This window comes from Molothrus ater, chromosome 14 (genome assembly GCF_012460135.2).
Source record: "Molothrus ater isolate BHLD 08-10-18 breed brown headed cowbird chromosome 14, BPBGC_Mater_1.1, whole genome shotgun sequence".
Taxonomy (NCBI): Eukaryota; Metazoa; Chordata; class Aves; order Passeriformes; family Icteridae; genus Molothrus; species Molothrus ater.
The window spans coordinates 1,698,075-1,713,575 of record NC_050491.2 but is presented as its reverse complement, the minus strand read 5'-3'; the positions used below and the strand labels follow the sequence as shown (position 1 = coordinate 1,713,575).

At 50.8% G+C, this 15,501-nt stretch overlaps 1 protein-coding gene across 1 annotated transcript in view; it reads right to left on the bottom strand.

Annotated features, from left to right (window-relative positions):
• LOC118698642 (vascular endothelial growth factor receptor kdr-like) overlaps positions 1-12,806 on the bottom strand; it is a 129,718-nt gene extending 116,912 nt beyond the window's left edge. The window contains exon 1 of the mRNA XM_036402101.2: positions 12,146-12,806. Coding sequence (XP_036257994.1) covers positions 12,146-12,203 — 58 coding nt within the window. The 5' untranslated portion in view covers positions 12,204-12,806. The remainder of the gene's footprint in view (positions 1-12,145) is intronic.
• Positions 12,807-15,501: the final 2,695 nt, after the last annotated feature.

Sequence of the window (15,501 nt, the reverse complement as noted above, 5' to 3'; positions counted from 1 at the left end):
GCAAGGGGCTGTTGGAGGGCTCCAAGGAGGAGGGGAAACTCCTCCTGAGCTCCTGACCAGCCCAGGTGCACTCCAGGCTCTCCAAGAGGCACCTCCAGCATGGGGGGATGAGAACAAACCCTCAGCCTCGAGTCCTCTCACTCTGAGAGCCTCTCAGTGGGGGAATCCATCAGATCAGGGCTGGAAATTAGCTTTGCAAATTCCTCTGTGCCAGAAGAATGAAAACCAAAATGTTTCTTGGGATGTGGTTGCAGCTGGAGTGGCTCTGCAGCAGTGCAGGTGTGGGTGTGGATGCTGTGGATATTTCACCATTCAGGAGGCTGAGGGAGGTTCCACAGCAGAAGAAATTCCAGAAAAAAATGCAGCTTTGTAAGGCCTGAGCACCCCTGCCAGGGATTTCTGCCAGTTCAGGCCAAGCCCAGCACAGTCCCCAGTCCTGATCCCCAGAGCCTGAAATGCCTCCCTGTCCCTGCAGCTTCAGGTGGGCTTTTCTCTGGTGCTGGGAGTGAAAGATGAAGCAAATCTGCAGCTCCTGAGCTGCTTTTTCTGTTCCAAGCACTGATCACTCCATCCCTCAGGGAGGAAGGGAAGGACCAACCTCCCTGATTTACAGAAGGGCAGAGGCACAAAGGCAGGAAAAACCTGTGCTGCAGGGAGGAATGCAAGGCCAAAATGCACTGGAGACTGAGGGGGCACCTGCAAACATCAGTGCAGGGCCTGAGCAAAGCACCCACACTGCAGGAGCAGGGCTGGAGTCACCCCAGCCTCTCCTTGCAGAGATTCTGGGTGTTCCTCATCCCACCCTGCTACAGCCCCTGAGCTGCAGTCACCGCTGCCCTGGGGTGTTTGCCAAGGGCAGGGACAGAGCTGAGTCACTCCAGGCTCACCTGAGCTCCCTGCTCTGCTCTGGAGCACAACCCCAGCACAGAGCCAAACCCACAGACCTGGCCTGGTCCCTCTGCTCCCAGTGCTCCCAGTCCAGAGCATCCTCAGTGCTCCTCACAGCTGCCCAAAGCATTTCTGCACCAGGCCTCTGCCTCTCTCTTCAAGAAGTGCTTGGACAAAGCCCTCAGGCACAGGCTGGGATTGGTGGGGTGTCCTGTGCAGGGACAGGAGCTGTGCTGGATGGTCCCTGTGGGTCCCTTCCAACCTGGGAGATTCTGTGGTTCTGTGATTCTGCAGATCTGTAATTCTGTCATTGATTCTGTGACTCTGTGGTTCTGTGATTCTGTAGTTCTGTCATTGATTCTGTGGTTCTGTGATTCTATAATTCTGTCATTGATTCTATGGTTCTGTGATTCTGTGTCTGTGACTGTGGTTCTGTGATTCTGCAGTTCTGTAATTCTGGGGTTCTGTGGTTCTGTCATTGATTCTGCGGTTCTGGGGTTCTGTGACTCTGTGGTTCAGTGATTCTGTGATTCTGCAGTTCTGTAATTCTGTCATTGATTCTGTGATTCTGTGACTCTGTGATTGGTTCTGTCATTCTGTGATTCTGCAGTTCTGTAGTTCTGTGATTCTGTGAGTGTGATTCTCTGATTCTGTGACTGTGATTCTGTGACTCTGTGACTGCAGTTCTGTGTTTCTGCAGTTCTGTGATTCTGTCATTGATTCTGCAGTTCTGTGATTCTGCAGTTCTGTGATTTTGCAGTTCTGTGGTTCTGTGATTCTCTGACTGTGTGTTCTGTGGTTCAGAGGGGCTGCCTGTCACCCAGAATGTCTAATGAGGCAGCAGCTCAAGGCAGAGGAAGACATCAAACCAATTGATGCCTGAATTTGTGCTCCTGAGAATGCAGAGGAAGTGCAGCCCCAGTGAGCTGTACAAGCACAGAAAGTTAATGTATGCTCGTTTGTATATCTGCCCATTGTCCAGGGGAACTCTCCACTTCCTCTGGGGATCAATAATGAATAGACCTATAAGGGAATGTTGTGGTGGCAGCAATTTCTCTTTTCCTACCATTTAACTCAGAACAATATGGAACCAAAACAACAAGGCAGCCTTTCAAAGGCTGGCAGTACAATGCACCCTATAGGACACCAACCATTAAACTGAAGAGCACGAGGGAGACCTTTGCCCTGTGGATGCTGAGAATTCCTCTCAGTTCCTTTATCCTGAGAATTCCTTTATCATCTCCAGTGCAGAAGATCAGAGTTTGAGATACTCTCCTTACATCCCACCACGCCCAAGAGTCACTACCCTGCTTTCACTACCAGCAGATGGCAAGGGCACAACTGAGATAAGCAAAAGAATTAAAAACAGGAAAGATGACTGAATTGGGCTGCTCTGGGCTCTCCTCTCTCTCTTTAAGTCTGGTTAGCTTAGCTCTGAATTGAAGGAGACTTCTGGTGACACCAGATGCATTGGTCAGCCTGGAATGAAAGAATCAGCAGCCCAAAGAAAAGGCTGTGCAAGGCTTTAGGCTCGTGATTGATTCAGGTGAAGTTTATCCTGAGCCACACCAGTGATGCCATCAATGATATATCAATATTGTCTATCATTGCTATTCCAGGGATGCAAAATGGAAGAGTTCACACTCTATCAGAAATGTCCAGACCCTGCAACAGCAATCCCAGAGTCATGCACAAAGGCTTTGGTGTTTGCCTCAAGCAGAGTGTGCAGTGCTGGAGCCTGGATTACAGATTTCACTTGGCACAGGTAGGCAGAGAGGGAGAAGCTCAAAGATGCACTGCTCAGTGCCACAGCACAAATCCAGGTAGTATTTCAAAGCCTACATTAATTTTAAAGTACAAAGATATTGCAGAGTGGAAGGGCAAATGGCCTTGAACAGCAGCTGTGCCAGCAATCCTCCATGGAAATCAAAACCAGCTCAGCTTCAGCTTCTCCACTAATCTCACTTTGAGCACAGAATTTTCATCTCTACTGCCCTGATTTTCTCCTGAGTGCTGGACAGGTTTGGCAAATGAAAAGTGAGATTTATACCCAGACAAAACTCCTGTCCTCTTCCTTTGTCCTTCTGCCAGAAGCCCACCAGAAAGCCAAAGAGAAGTTACAACAAATTGGGCAAATATTGCTGGGATGGGAGAAGGAAAATGCTTCTCTAGGGAGCATCTGCCTGTGCTTGTAGACCTGTGGGATGTGCCTGTCTGGGGAGCCTGCCCTGGCTGATATTGTGCACCAGCCCTGACACCCACACAGAACATTAGGAAATAAGGCTGGTGGTTTATTTTTAATAGCAATATAACCACCATGGTTGTGCACAAAGTTCCAGAGAGAGCAACCTCAGTAACCAGTGATGCCTTGTGGAGGCTGACCTAGAGCAGAGGCTGGACAGAGATACAGAATAAAGCAGGGAGTTATTAAAAGGATCTCCTCAATGGATCCACCTTGGGCAGCACAAGAGCCCAGCCAGGGCTGCACCCAAGATGAACCAAAATGTCACAAAAATCCCTGACTGCTCATGGGGTCTGTCCCTGGGATCAGTTCTGCTCCATTTGCATCTTGCAGTTCATTGTCCCATTCCAGCTTTAGCCCATGCAGTCCCATCCTTGTTTTTCTCTCTCAGCCCATGGTGTTTGTGCTCTTGGGCTGAGATTTGGATCATTTGTCCTTGGTGCCCAGCTGGAGCAGGAATTGTTTTGTCTCCCTGCTCTGTGCACAGAGCTCAGCATCCCCTCATATGCAGCCAGACCCACAGACTAAAGCAGCACAGAATGTGAAAAATAGAAAAGCAAAAACCTGAGGCATCACTAGAAGAAGGCATCATAATTTCATGACTTATCAAATTAAATTAATAATGGCATTTCACCAAGTGGGTCTGAGTATTACAGACTCACCCACTCATTACTTTTCAAATATGAAGGTGACAACAATAAAAAAGGCAAAATGGCTGATTTATACCAGAGATCAGAATAGAAAAAACAGATCAGAACAATCCCATAGGAATAATAAGGAGAAATCAGCCTTGTAAACAATGGCAGAATTCCTGATGGAACTGTTTGGAGCTGGATGGGGAACCTTTGACAAGCCCCGCTCAGCAGCTCCTGTTTTCCTGAATTCCCCTTCCCAAGGAATCCCTCCATCCCAGTAATGTCCCAGCTGGGTCTTTCCTTTCACCCTGCACTTCTCTCATCAGAGCAGGGCTGCTCTTGCCCAGGCTGACCCAGAGAACTGAGCTCATGTCTGTTTGCCTGCTTGGGAGAGCCAGGAGAAAACATTCCAAACGTGGGAACACCACAGGCATTCCAAAGCTGTAAACCCATCACTCTGCAGGCTTGGTTTATCTCCTTGCTGATGGAGCAGGGGATGAAGCAATAAAACTGTTCACAGAATCCTCACACCTGGCCTTGCCTTCCCAGAGGTGCCCTGATCCTTGGAAAAAGCCCCACTGGGTGGGATGAGCTGGGACAATCCCAAAATGGGATGGGCCAAGAGCAGGGAGCTGCCAGTCCTTCCTGGCACACTCTGCTCCCTTCATGCTGACACAGGATTTTAGGGATTCATCCCTCTCTCTGGGAATTCCTATTGAGCCAAACCTTCTGCTCTATCCTTACTCCACAGAAAATCTGCCCAGACTAAAGGGAAGTTGTTTAAAGCATGGGAGTCTCCATGATCTGTGCAGCCAAAATAAATGTGAGGAATAGCAGGAAGGGTTCTTGTGCTGCCTCACACAACTGGGGGCTGCTGCAGGCTCAGGCACACTCTGGCTTTCCTTCACCACTGGAAAAGAAGCAGGTTATTTTGCTTTCTCACAGTGAAGCAAATCAAGACTTTTCCAGAAAGATCAGTAAGATCTCTACCTTTATAAAACATGCAGCTTTCAGTCTGCCATTTTTCCCCTCAGATTCCACCATAAAATGTGTAAACAGCCAGAAGAAAATAAATGTTCTGAGCCATACAATGGACAATTCAAAGACAGGCTATTGTCTTCAGCCAAGCACAGCCTTAAACCTGTGTGAGCGAGAGGCAAAGCTTGTCCCGAGTGTGTAAACATGAAAATAACTCAGACATGATCCATTTCCAGAGAAAAAATGTGGCAGGCCAAAAGGTTACCTGATTCTCTCTGCTTTACACTGTGTAACAGCTTAAATTGTGTTTTAAAGGTCCTCAGGCTGACATCATTGTTTACATTGACTTGACTCATTCTTTAATTGTAACAAACCCCTTCCAAGCAGGCTCAGTGCTGCTGTGTCATGCAGAGAGAGCTGACACCACTGCCTGCCTCATCCACATCCAGAAAGAGCTGGGAAAAGAGATCTTGGGTCAGAAAGAGCTGGGGAAAGAGATCTTGGGTCAGAAAGAAGTTGGGGAAAGAGATCTTGGGTCAGAAACAGAGCTGGGGAAAGAGATCTTGGGTCAGAAAGAAGTTGGGGAAAGAGATCTTGGGTCAGAAAGAAGTTGGGGAAAGAGATCTTGGGTCAGAAAGAGCTGGGCAAAGCATTTCCCCCCACCCCTGTGTTCTGCATCATTCTTTCTCCTGGGTGAGGAATCAAAGCAGTGGAAGCTCAGGAATCCTTTCCCTTCTGTCTGTAAATCACCATGAACTGAGGAGTGAAGCAGCCGTGGGTGCCCTTCCCCAGGGGAGGGGGTGTCCCAGGGACCCAGTGGGGCACCTGTGGCACACTGCAAGGAAAGGCAGAGGGACCTGGAGCTCTGCAGCAGGAACTCCCCAGAGCTTCACTTCCCTCCTTCCAGCACCTCCCTGCTCCAAAGGGCTCTGGGCAAGCTCCTCCAAGCTCTCCCTGCTCCTGGGATCAGGAGTGCCCACACCAAGGGCTCCCAAGTGCTGCTGTGGGATGTGTGTGATGGCTCCTGGGGGAGCTGCTCCTGGCAGCTGCATCAGGGAGAGGAGAAGCAGAGGGGAAAATCACATTTTACAGCTCTTGGGGGGCTCTCTGTAGGAGGTGTCTGCAAATTAAAGGTCTGAAACACCGACCCCTGCACTACCCAGCCCTAAAATCAGGGAAATGCAGGCTCAGGACGATCCCTATTGCTGCAGAGCCCTTTTCATTAGTGAGGGAATTGAGGAGGAAATTCCGGGCAGCCCCACACTCCCATCCCCACTGCAGCTTCTGGGCACGGGGAGGAAATTGCTTGGAGTCCTAAACGAGTTTATTCAGCCCTGATCTCAGCTAATGAGCTCTGCATGAGCAGCAAACAGGATGAACAGCTCCCAGCTCAGCTGTGTGTGTGTGTGGGGTGCCCCTGTGAGCAATCCCATTTTCCTCAGGGCTGGAGGGGAATGGCCAAAGCAGCCCCGTGGTGGTTTCTGCTTTTCCTGCAAGCTGACCCCGCTGTATCCGTGAGGAAGAATTCCAGGTGAGCAATTCCTGAGCTGGGGGCTCTAAGGAAGCAAACATTTTGACTGAGGTGGTTTGGATTCTTGGTGATTTTGTAAAAATGGAACAGGTAATGACAGGGTCAGGCTTCCTTGACCCTCAAATCAAGAACAATCCCAGCAGGGCTGAAAACTCCCCTCTCCACTTCCTTGGCAATCACGTTCCCACAGTTCAGAAAAACACAGGAAGATCTAAGGAAACCTATGTGGAAAGGAAGAAGACAAAGGCAAGAGATCTGAAAATAGAAGGCTGGTCCATATATTTCCTTTACATTCTGGACCTCAGTTTGGGTTTTGGCTGAATTTTGAAACTTTGAGGGCCACGTGCTGGTGCCATTCCCTGCAGGGCACAAAGGAAAAGTGACTTTTTCAGACTTCCATCATTTGCAGGGTTAGATGAGGTTCTTTCCTTGTTGCTCAAAGACTCAGTGCTAAAACTTTCCTGCTCAGAGCCTAAACAAAAGCCCTGGTCACGCACACCTCATATTTGAGATGTGGCCCCTCCTGCTTTTCCAGGTACAGGGGGGACTTGCAAAAATTATTTCTTGTAAAACTTCAGTGCAGCAGGAACACAAAGAGCTGGCAGAAAACAAGAGATTGAACTGCAGGACTCCAGCAGTCCCACTTTGTTTTGTTCAGAAATCTCTGCACCAGAAAGAATTGTAAAGGCAAAATTCATTTTGGGACAGAGAAGAGAGACTGTGCAGACCCCTGGTGTGGAAGGGCTGGGAATTTCCTCTTGGCTTCTCCTAATGTAAAAATTTGAGGAATCCTGAGCCCTGAGGGGAGTTTAGGAGACATCCAGGAAAGGGGGGGAGAGCAGGAGAGGGATGTAGGATGTAGTGGGGACAAAAAGTATGTGCTGCAAAGTCAGACTAATCCAAGGGCTTGGGGACAGGGTATTGGAATGACTCATGAAGATTTCCACAGACTCACTCACTCTCCATCATAAAACAGTTCCTGGATTGCTCCCTGTCCAGCAGAGAGCAAAGCTGAGTTCCAGTGTTGGTAAGGCACAGAAGGCAGCAGTGGCACAGGACAGCAGCTCTGTGCCAGTCCCTGCTCCCATTCCCACAGCCTTTGGAAGCGTGTCCAGCACTGGCAGGGAGGGATTTCCACAACATGGGCACCCATCAGTTTTGCTCCTCACAGCCTCAGGGGATCAGGCTGATCCTGATCCTTCCTCCTTCCCCACTGGAGGAAGCAGCTCCTGCAGAAACCCTGATTCCTGTGATTTGTGCTGATCCTGCCCTGCTCCTGATGAGTGCCAGCTCTGCTCCCTGGGGCAAGCCTTCTATTAAATGCCATTTCCAGATAAAAACCTTGACTGGTGGATTTTGGATTTTCTCTGTAGCCTTACAAAGAAAAATTAACGAGTGCCTAACGGGGAGCTCAGTTCTCTATTACACACATCTCACCCAGCTGTTTTTGGGCAGCCAGTTGTGCTGGGGGCTGTGACTGGGAGTGGTTGGATGGGAATGTCCTGGTGGGCACTCAGAGCCATCAGAGCTGCTTTCTGAAGGAAAGCTCCAGGACACATTTATTTCAATCCTAGCTGTTGTTTAGATACTCCAATATCCCTTCATTACTCCCACCCCTAATTCCCATTCCAGTGCCATCAGGCTGGTTTGGAGGGAAAAGGAAAGGGGGATCAGAGGAAGTACCGGAGTGAGCAGGTGAAGCTCAGTGGGGCTGTGCTCCAGGGTGCTCCTTGTGCTCACTCTGAAAATCCAACGCTGCCTCCTGGAAACCTCCTGGGTACCTTTAAAAAATCCAGGTGGCTGCTGCTGCTGCCCCCAAAACTCTCCTGAGAGCATCTTCTTTGTGCCCCCTGTCCCTCTTCTGGTGCCCAAGTCACCCTTCTTGCATCACACCCTGCAAATGTCTCTGCAAGGACCAGATGTGAATCATCCCTCCATAGAAAGGGGACAGACCAGGTTTGCACCCTGCTCCAAACTGCACTGCTGATCTGGGAGACAAACCCCCAAAAACCCAGATCACCTTCCCCTGCTGGACCTGAGGGATCTCCTGTGGGGCTTGGAAACTTTTGCTTGTGTGCATAAACTTATTTACAACATAAATATAATAATAATAATAATAATAATCATCATCATCATCATCATCATCATCAATTAATATAACATTACATATACTATATATTTATATAATGTTATATATTCTATATTATATAGTATATATTACTATTGTAATATATAATTATTACATATATGTTATATATTATATATTATATGTTATATATTATATATTATATGTTATATGTTATATATTATATATTACTATTCTATTATATTATGAACAACATAAGTATTCAGCCCAATCTGAGCTATTAATTCGAAGTGCAGTAAATTGAGCTCTCACTTTGTACAAATAATTTATCATAAAATGAACAATCCAGGGAATGGGTGAAAGGGCAGAAATGACCCAAAGGAACCCCATTTTTCTTACACAGAGCAGACCAATGCCCACAGATAAATACTTTGTACAAGTTTTAAAGAAAATTCTGCAAGTTCTTACAGCAGAAACCTTCAACAAACAATCTGGTTCATTTCCTCAGTGTTCTTTTGGGTACAATACTGTTTTTTAGAAGTTCAGGGAGTATTCAGAAATACTTGACATTTTTTTCCCCTGCCTTAAATGGCTGGATTGGTATAAAGAGATTTCCAGTTGGTTTCGAATGTGGCAGCTTCAGCAGGAGGCTCATATATCACCAGCCTAAAAAAGGCTCCTCTGCTTTTTATAACATTTTCCCACAGTAAAGCAAATGTTTGGGAATAACACCAGTTAGGGCACACATTTTTTGGGAAAACAACCCCTCGGTGCCTCTGCCCTGGCACAGCCACACTCATCCTGCTGCACTCTGTGACCATCCTGGCTGGAAAACCAGGAGGAATCCGAGCTCCTGAAGCTTTCATCTCCTGATCCATGGCTTAATTGAAATCTCTGTGTTAACAAGCTTCATTGCCCATCCACTATAATCAATTTGTAGAAGACATTGCAAAATTAAACAACAACAAAAAAATCAATTTCTAACGTGCTTCATTTCAAAGCCGTCGGGCAGGACCTGATTTTTATTCTTCAATCTTTAATAATTTCCAGTGTTAAATGACTGAAATGGCTGACTTTATTCCAATACCCAAAAAGTGCCTTGGATTGCTCAGATATTAAAAACCTTCTGGTGATCAAGTCAGCAGGTAAAAGACACTGAATTTTTCATGCACAATTTAAGGTGTAAGAATTTCTTTGCAGGTTGTTTTTGCAAGGGCTGGTTATGAACCACCCCACCCCAGAGCTCAGAGCTGTGCCAGCTGTTGGCACCTGCACCTTCATTAAATCAGTGGCCATTTCTGAGAGCAAGACCCCAACCAGTGCTCTGAGGAGTTGAGAAGAAGCTGAGCAACGAGCAAGAGGAAAGTGGAAATTTAATGATACTCAGGGAACTAAATGAGGCAACTTAAAGGTGTATTTAGAGCTGTATTTTAGAATAAGGAGGGAAATCACTGGGATGATGCTTGTTTGGTCTCTTCCCCCTGGTGAAAGCAACAAATCAGTCAGGAATTCCCCAAAGGAGACCTGGATAAATGTAGTGGCCAGAATTTCATCAATTTCATTGCTGGGGATGAACTTGGAGGGAAAAGTGCTGAGGAATCAATGCCTTGGTGCTGAGCAGCTTTCACACTTCTGGGGCTTTCCTTCTCTCTGCATTGCTGATGGAATTGTTTGGGGTGGATTCAGAGTCAGCCTCCTCAGCACAGCCCTGCCTAACTTTGGCCACAGAGATCCCAGGGAAGGTTTAACTACACTGAGGGGTAAATCCAGGCTTTGGGAGGTGGAGCAGAGCTGCACTGAGCTCAGGAACCCTGAGGCCAAGGTGGTGAGGAGCTGACTCCCCAGTAACACCAGTGCCATCCCAAATCCTCAGCCCTCCTGGCCCTGTCCCCCCTGGCTTCCAGCCCAAGGAGGGCCCCCAGAGGCTGTGCTGGTGTTTTCTCTCTCCCTGAAGATGAGCCAAGCTCCTGACGTGCACAGGGCTGCTCCAGGTCCCTCCCCAGCCTGCACCCTGGGCACAGGGGTGTTCCTGCCTCCCTCCCTCTGCCACAGGATGCAGACTTTGCCTTCTCATGGCCTCCTCTGTGCCTGGCACTGATGGCAGAAGGTATCTGGACCAAATTCCAAGGTTATTGGGGCTGAAATGATTAGGAAAGGAACCTGGTGAGGAAGGACCTGAGCAGCCCTGAAATGTGGGCAGCATCTCCAGCCAGGATTTCCCCCTGGACTCCCTGTGCTCCACTTCACCCTTAGCCTCAGGAACACTTGGGCACACCACATTTTCTCCCATATCCCAATCCCTTTTTATTATTCCTCTCTGATCCCCCAAATCCTGTGGTGATTTATGCCTCTGAAATCCACACTGGATTTTAGGCAGCTTTTCCAGACTGTGCAGAGGTTGGAGCTCCCAAAGCAGGCAGCTGCTGCTGCTGCACGTGTCAGCCAGCTGGAGCACATCCCAGGAATCCTCCCAGGGCTGCTCCAGGTGCTGCCCAAGGTGTGGGCACTGCTGGCTGACCTGGCACAGGACACATTCCCTGGGGATGGCACAAATCATGAGGATTCCTGCTGCAGGGGCTCCTTGCCACCTGCCAGGTTTGCTGCTTCAGCTTTTCCTGGAAAGCTGGACAAGCCCTTTGGAGCATAACCTCAGGCTCAGTTATTTATTCTGCAGGTAACTGTGGGGAAGATGGGAGATTCCCCAGGGTTTGTGCCTGCCAGTCAGTCCCTTTCTGCAGGAGGAATACATTAAATCCCTGAACGAATCCAAGAAAATCAAGGACAGTGATGCTCCACAGTGTTTCCAGAAGCTATCCACTTAACTATGAAAATATAATATGCTGAAGAACAACAGCCTCGTGCTGTGCAATACATCCACTACCCAAAAAAATGAAAAAGTCCTTTCTGTCAGAAAGGAATTCCCCAATAAACAAGAGCCTGTCTCCCTTACACAATTTGCAGCGTCATGAATGAATAGCTCAGTAATCCAGCAAAATCCTCATGCTTAATGAGATAATGAAAAGTCACACGGCAGATGGAAAAGCTCTCCCAAATCTCATTAACCTGCCTCTTGGCTTTTCTGATAGCAGCAAAAATTGGGAATAAATCTGGGGGGACAGGGAAAGGAAAATGAGTTTTGGGGAGCAGGGGATCTAACCTGGCACCTGGGCTGAGGAGGGGAAGGCAGTGAAGAAGCACCACGTGTACAAAAATTGAAATCTCAAAGAACCGATATTCAGAAATTGAAATCTCAAAGAACCGATATTCAGAAATCGAAATCTCAAAGAATCAGAACTGGACTGTCAGAGAGAATGCCCGTGACGTCTGTGCCCATGAGCCCCAGGACAGCGGGATAGCCCAGGTGCTCCCAGACAGCTCCTCCTGTGAAAGCCTCAGCTCTGCCTCGAGTGATCCAACACAACCAGGAGCCCTCCCACAACGAGGGAAAAAAGCCACAAATCGGTGAACACTCACAGTTGCTATTTCTAATCAAGCGGCCAAACCTCGAGGGGGAACACCCATTAAAATCTGACCTTGGTGTGCGACACCTTCAAGGAGGTTTCGTTGTTTTACCTCTGTTTCCAAAGGTCAGTTTTAACGGAGGTGTGAACCCTGAGGCTTTGGGGACAGAGCGGTGACACCTGCCCGCTGGCACCGGGGCTCTCAGCTGGGTGACACCTCCGGGAGCACAAAAAGCGGGGAAAAGCTCAGTAAAGCATCACGGAGCGCTCCCGCAGGGATGGCAGCGCTCGGGGCCATCCTTGCCCCGCAGCCCCGGCTCTTACCGTGCAGCAGCAGCAGCCCCTGCAGGGCACACACGGCCAGGAGGGCCCGGGGCAGCATCCCGGGGCCGGTCCCGAGGCAGCCGAGCCCGCTGGAGTTTTCTTTCCTTCGCTGCGAGGAGTCTGGGGAAGGGACGGGCAAGGACGAGGCGCGCAGGGTTTCCCACTTGTTGATCCCAGTTAAATTGTTCTTGCCATTCACCGCTTCATCCTGGGGCTGCGGGCTGTGCTTGCCTTCCCTTCTTCCCGAGGTTCTCGGTTTTTTTTCCTTCACCCCCTTTCCGCAATCACCTTATTCCTTCTTTTCCCCCGTTTCTCCAATCCCTGCGGTGTCCGGGGGGAACCTTGCTCTGCCTCAGAAGCCTCCCCAGCCCTCCCGGCTGGCGCAGAGTCACTCGAGGGGTGGGAAAAAAACCAAAGCAAAAACACCAGGAAAAAAAAAGTTTGGCAAAAACTTTCCCGCACTCGCTGCTGGCGGCCGCTCGCACAGCGCGGAGCTTGGCTGAGGTGGCAGAGGCTGCTGTGAGATGGGCTCCGGCAGGGAGGCGCAGGTGCCGAGGGAAGGATGGAAGGACAGACCCGCCGGCAGGACAGGAGCACGGGGAGCTGCCCGCAGCCCGGCTGGCTCTACCTGCCCGGGGGCACCTGCCCGGGGCAGCGGGGCCGGGGCATGGCCGGGCTCGGGCTCTGCCTGTCCCCCTCCCCTCGCCTCGCCGGGGCTTTCGCAGGGAAGTTTGATGCGAGCCCGAGATTCTTTATAGGGACAGGAAAAAAAAAAAAAAAAAAAAAAAAAAGGAGGAAGGAGAGACGTCACCAGCCGAGGCGAGGGGACTTCACTCTCTCTCTCCCTCCCTGTCATTTCACAGAGCTCCTGGGTTTCCTGTGGCTGCTGCCTGAGATGGGGCAAAGAAGGGAATTCCAGCTGCTTGCCGGCCTCGCCCGTCCCTGCAAAGCCGGAGCTCGGGGATTCAGGTGGCACCGCCTTCCCCCAGGGCACAGAGGTGGCAGTGCCCGGCCGCGGAGCCCTCAGGCTGCGGGACACCGGGGAGGGGACACACACCACCCGAGGAACGAACGGGCTGTGTCCTTTAGACACCCCCTGAGGATGGGCTGTGTCCCACACACACCCCCTGAGGATGGGCTGTGTCCCACACACACCCCCTGAGGATGGGCTGTGTCCCACACACACTCCCTGAGGATGGGCTGTGTCCTGCAGACACCCCCTGAGGATGGGCTGTGTCCTGCAGACACCCCCTGAGGATGGGCTGTGTCCCACAGACACCACCTGAGGATGGGCTGTGTCCTACAGACACCCCCTGAGGATGGGCTGTGTCCTACAGACACCCCCTGAGGATGGGCTGTGTCCCACACACACCCCCTGAGGATGGGCTGTGTCCTACAGACACCCCCTGAGGATGGGCTGTGTCCTACAGACACCCCCTGAGGATGGGCTGTGTCCCACACACACCACCTGAGGATGGGCTGTGTCCCACAGACACCCCCTGAGGATGGGCTGTGTCCTTTAGACACCCCCTGAGGATGGGCTGTGTCCTTTAGACACCCCCTGAGGATGGGCTGTGTCCCACACACACTCCCTGAGGATGGGCTGTGTCCTTTAGACACCCCCTGAGGATGGGCTGTGTCCTTTAGACACCCCCTGAGGATGGGCTGTGTCCCACACACACTCCCTGAGGATGGGCTGTGTCCTTTAGACACCCCCTGAGGATGGGCTGTGTCCTTTAGACACCACCTGAGGATGGGCTGTGTCCCACACACACTCCCTGAGGATGGGCTGTGTCCCACAGACACCCCCTGAGGATGGGCTGTGTCCCACACACACTCCCTGAGGATGGGCTGTGTCCCACACACACCCCCTGAGGATGGGCTGTGTCCCACACACACCCCCTGAGGATGGGCTGTGTCCTTTAGACACCCCCTGAGGATGGGTTGTGTCCTGTAGACACCCCCTGAGGATGGACTGTGTCCCACAGACACCCCCTGAGGATGGGCTGTGTCCTACAGACACCCCCTGAGGATGGACTGTGTCCCACAGACACCCCCTGAGGATGGGCTGTGTCCCACACACACCCCCTGAGGATGGGCTGTGTCCTACAGACACCCCCTGAGGATGGGCTGTGTCCCACACACACCACCTGAGGATGGGCTGTGTCCCACACACACCCCCTGAGGATGGGCTGTGTCCTACAGACACCACCTGAGGATGGGCTGTGTCCCACACACACCCCCTGAGGATGGGCTGTGTCCTACACACACCCCCTGAGGATGGGCTGTGTCCCACAGACACCCCCTGAGGATGGGCTGTGTCCCACACACACCCCCTGAGGATGGGCTGTGTCCTACAGACACCCCCTGAGGATGGGCTGTGTCCTACAGACACCACCTGAGGATGGGCTGTGTCCTACAGACACCCCCTGAGGATGGGCTGTGTCCCACAGACACCCCCTGAGGATGGGCTGTCTCCTGCAGGAGCCGCTCTCTGGGCCCCCTCACCCCGTGTTCAGCAATTTGGGCTCTTTGTGCTGCTCCCTGTGCCCTGCTGGGATGGAAAACACCCACCCTCCCTTGCTCTTGGGGCACAGAGAGAATCCCTTGTTTGCATCAGGTGTTTCAGGGAATCCCAGTGATATCATCTGTACTACACCTGACCCCTCAAGGGTTTCTCACCTGGGCATTATCTCCAGTTCCACCCACACATCCAGCTCCAGCCTGCCCTGTGCCTTTGCCCTTGCCGTGCCAGGCAGGATTTCAGCAGGGATGGGCACTCCAGCCCCAGGGATTTCCCTCCTTTTCCCTCCACCCTGGAAATCACTGCCCAGTCCTGGCTCAGGGCTGCTCCTCCAGCCACAGCCTCAGCTCTGAGTGTCGCAAACCTTCAGGAGATGTCCCAGGGCATGCAAGGGACACTTCTGAATGCAGCCAGCACTGAGGTGACCAGGAGGGAGCTCTTCTGTGCTATTCCAGTGCACATATCAGATGTGTGGCTTGTAATGTAAAAACACTGATAATGAGAGAGTGCTGGAAACTCCACAGCTGCCCCCACACATGGTCCTTCCCAATAATCCCAATAATCCAAATAACCCCAACAATCCAAATAATCCAAATAGTCCCAATAACCCCAACAGTCCCAATAATCCCAATAACCCAAATAATTCCAATAATCTCAATAGTCCCAATAATCCCAACAGTCCCAATAATCCCAATAACCCAAACAATCCCAATCCCAGCAGGTGAGCCCCTGGGGACACTGGTGTTGCAGGACCTGCAGAGCCTTACAGGAGAGCACAGCCAGTCCCTGTGGCTCAGTGATGGGGTTGGTTTGCATTTTTTGCTCCTCTTGC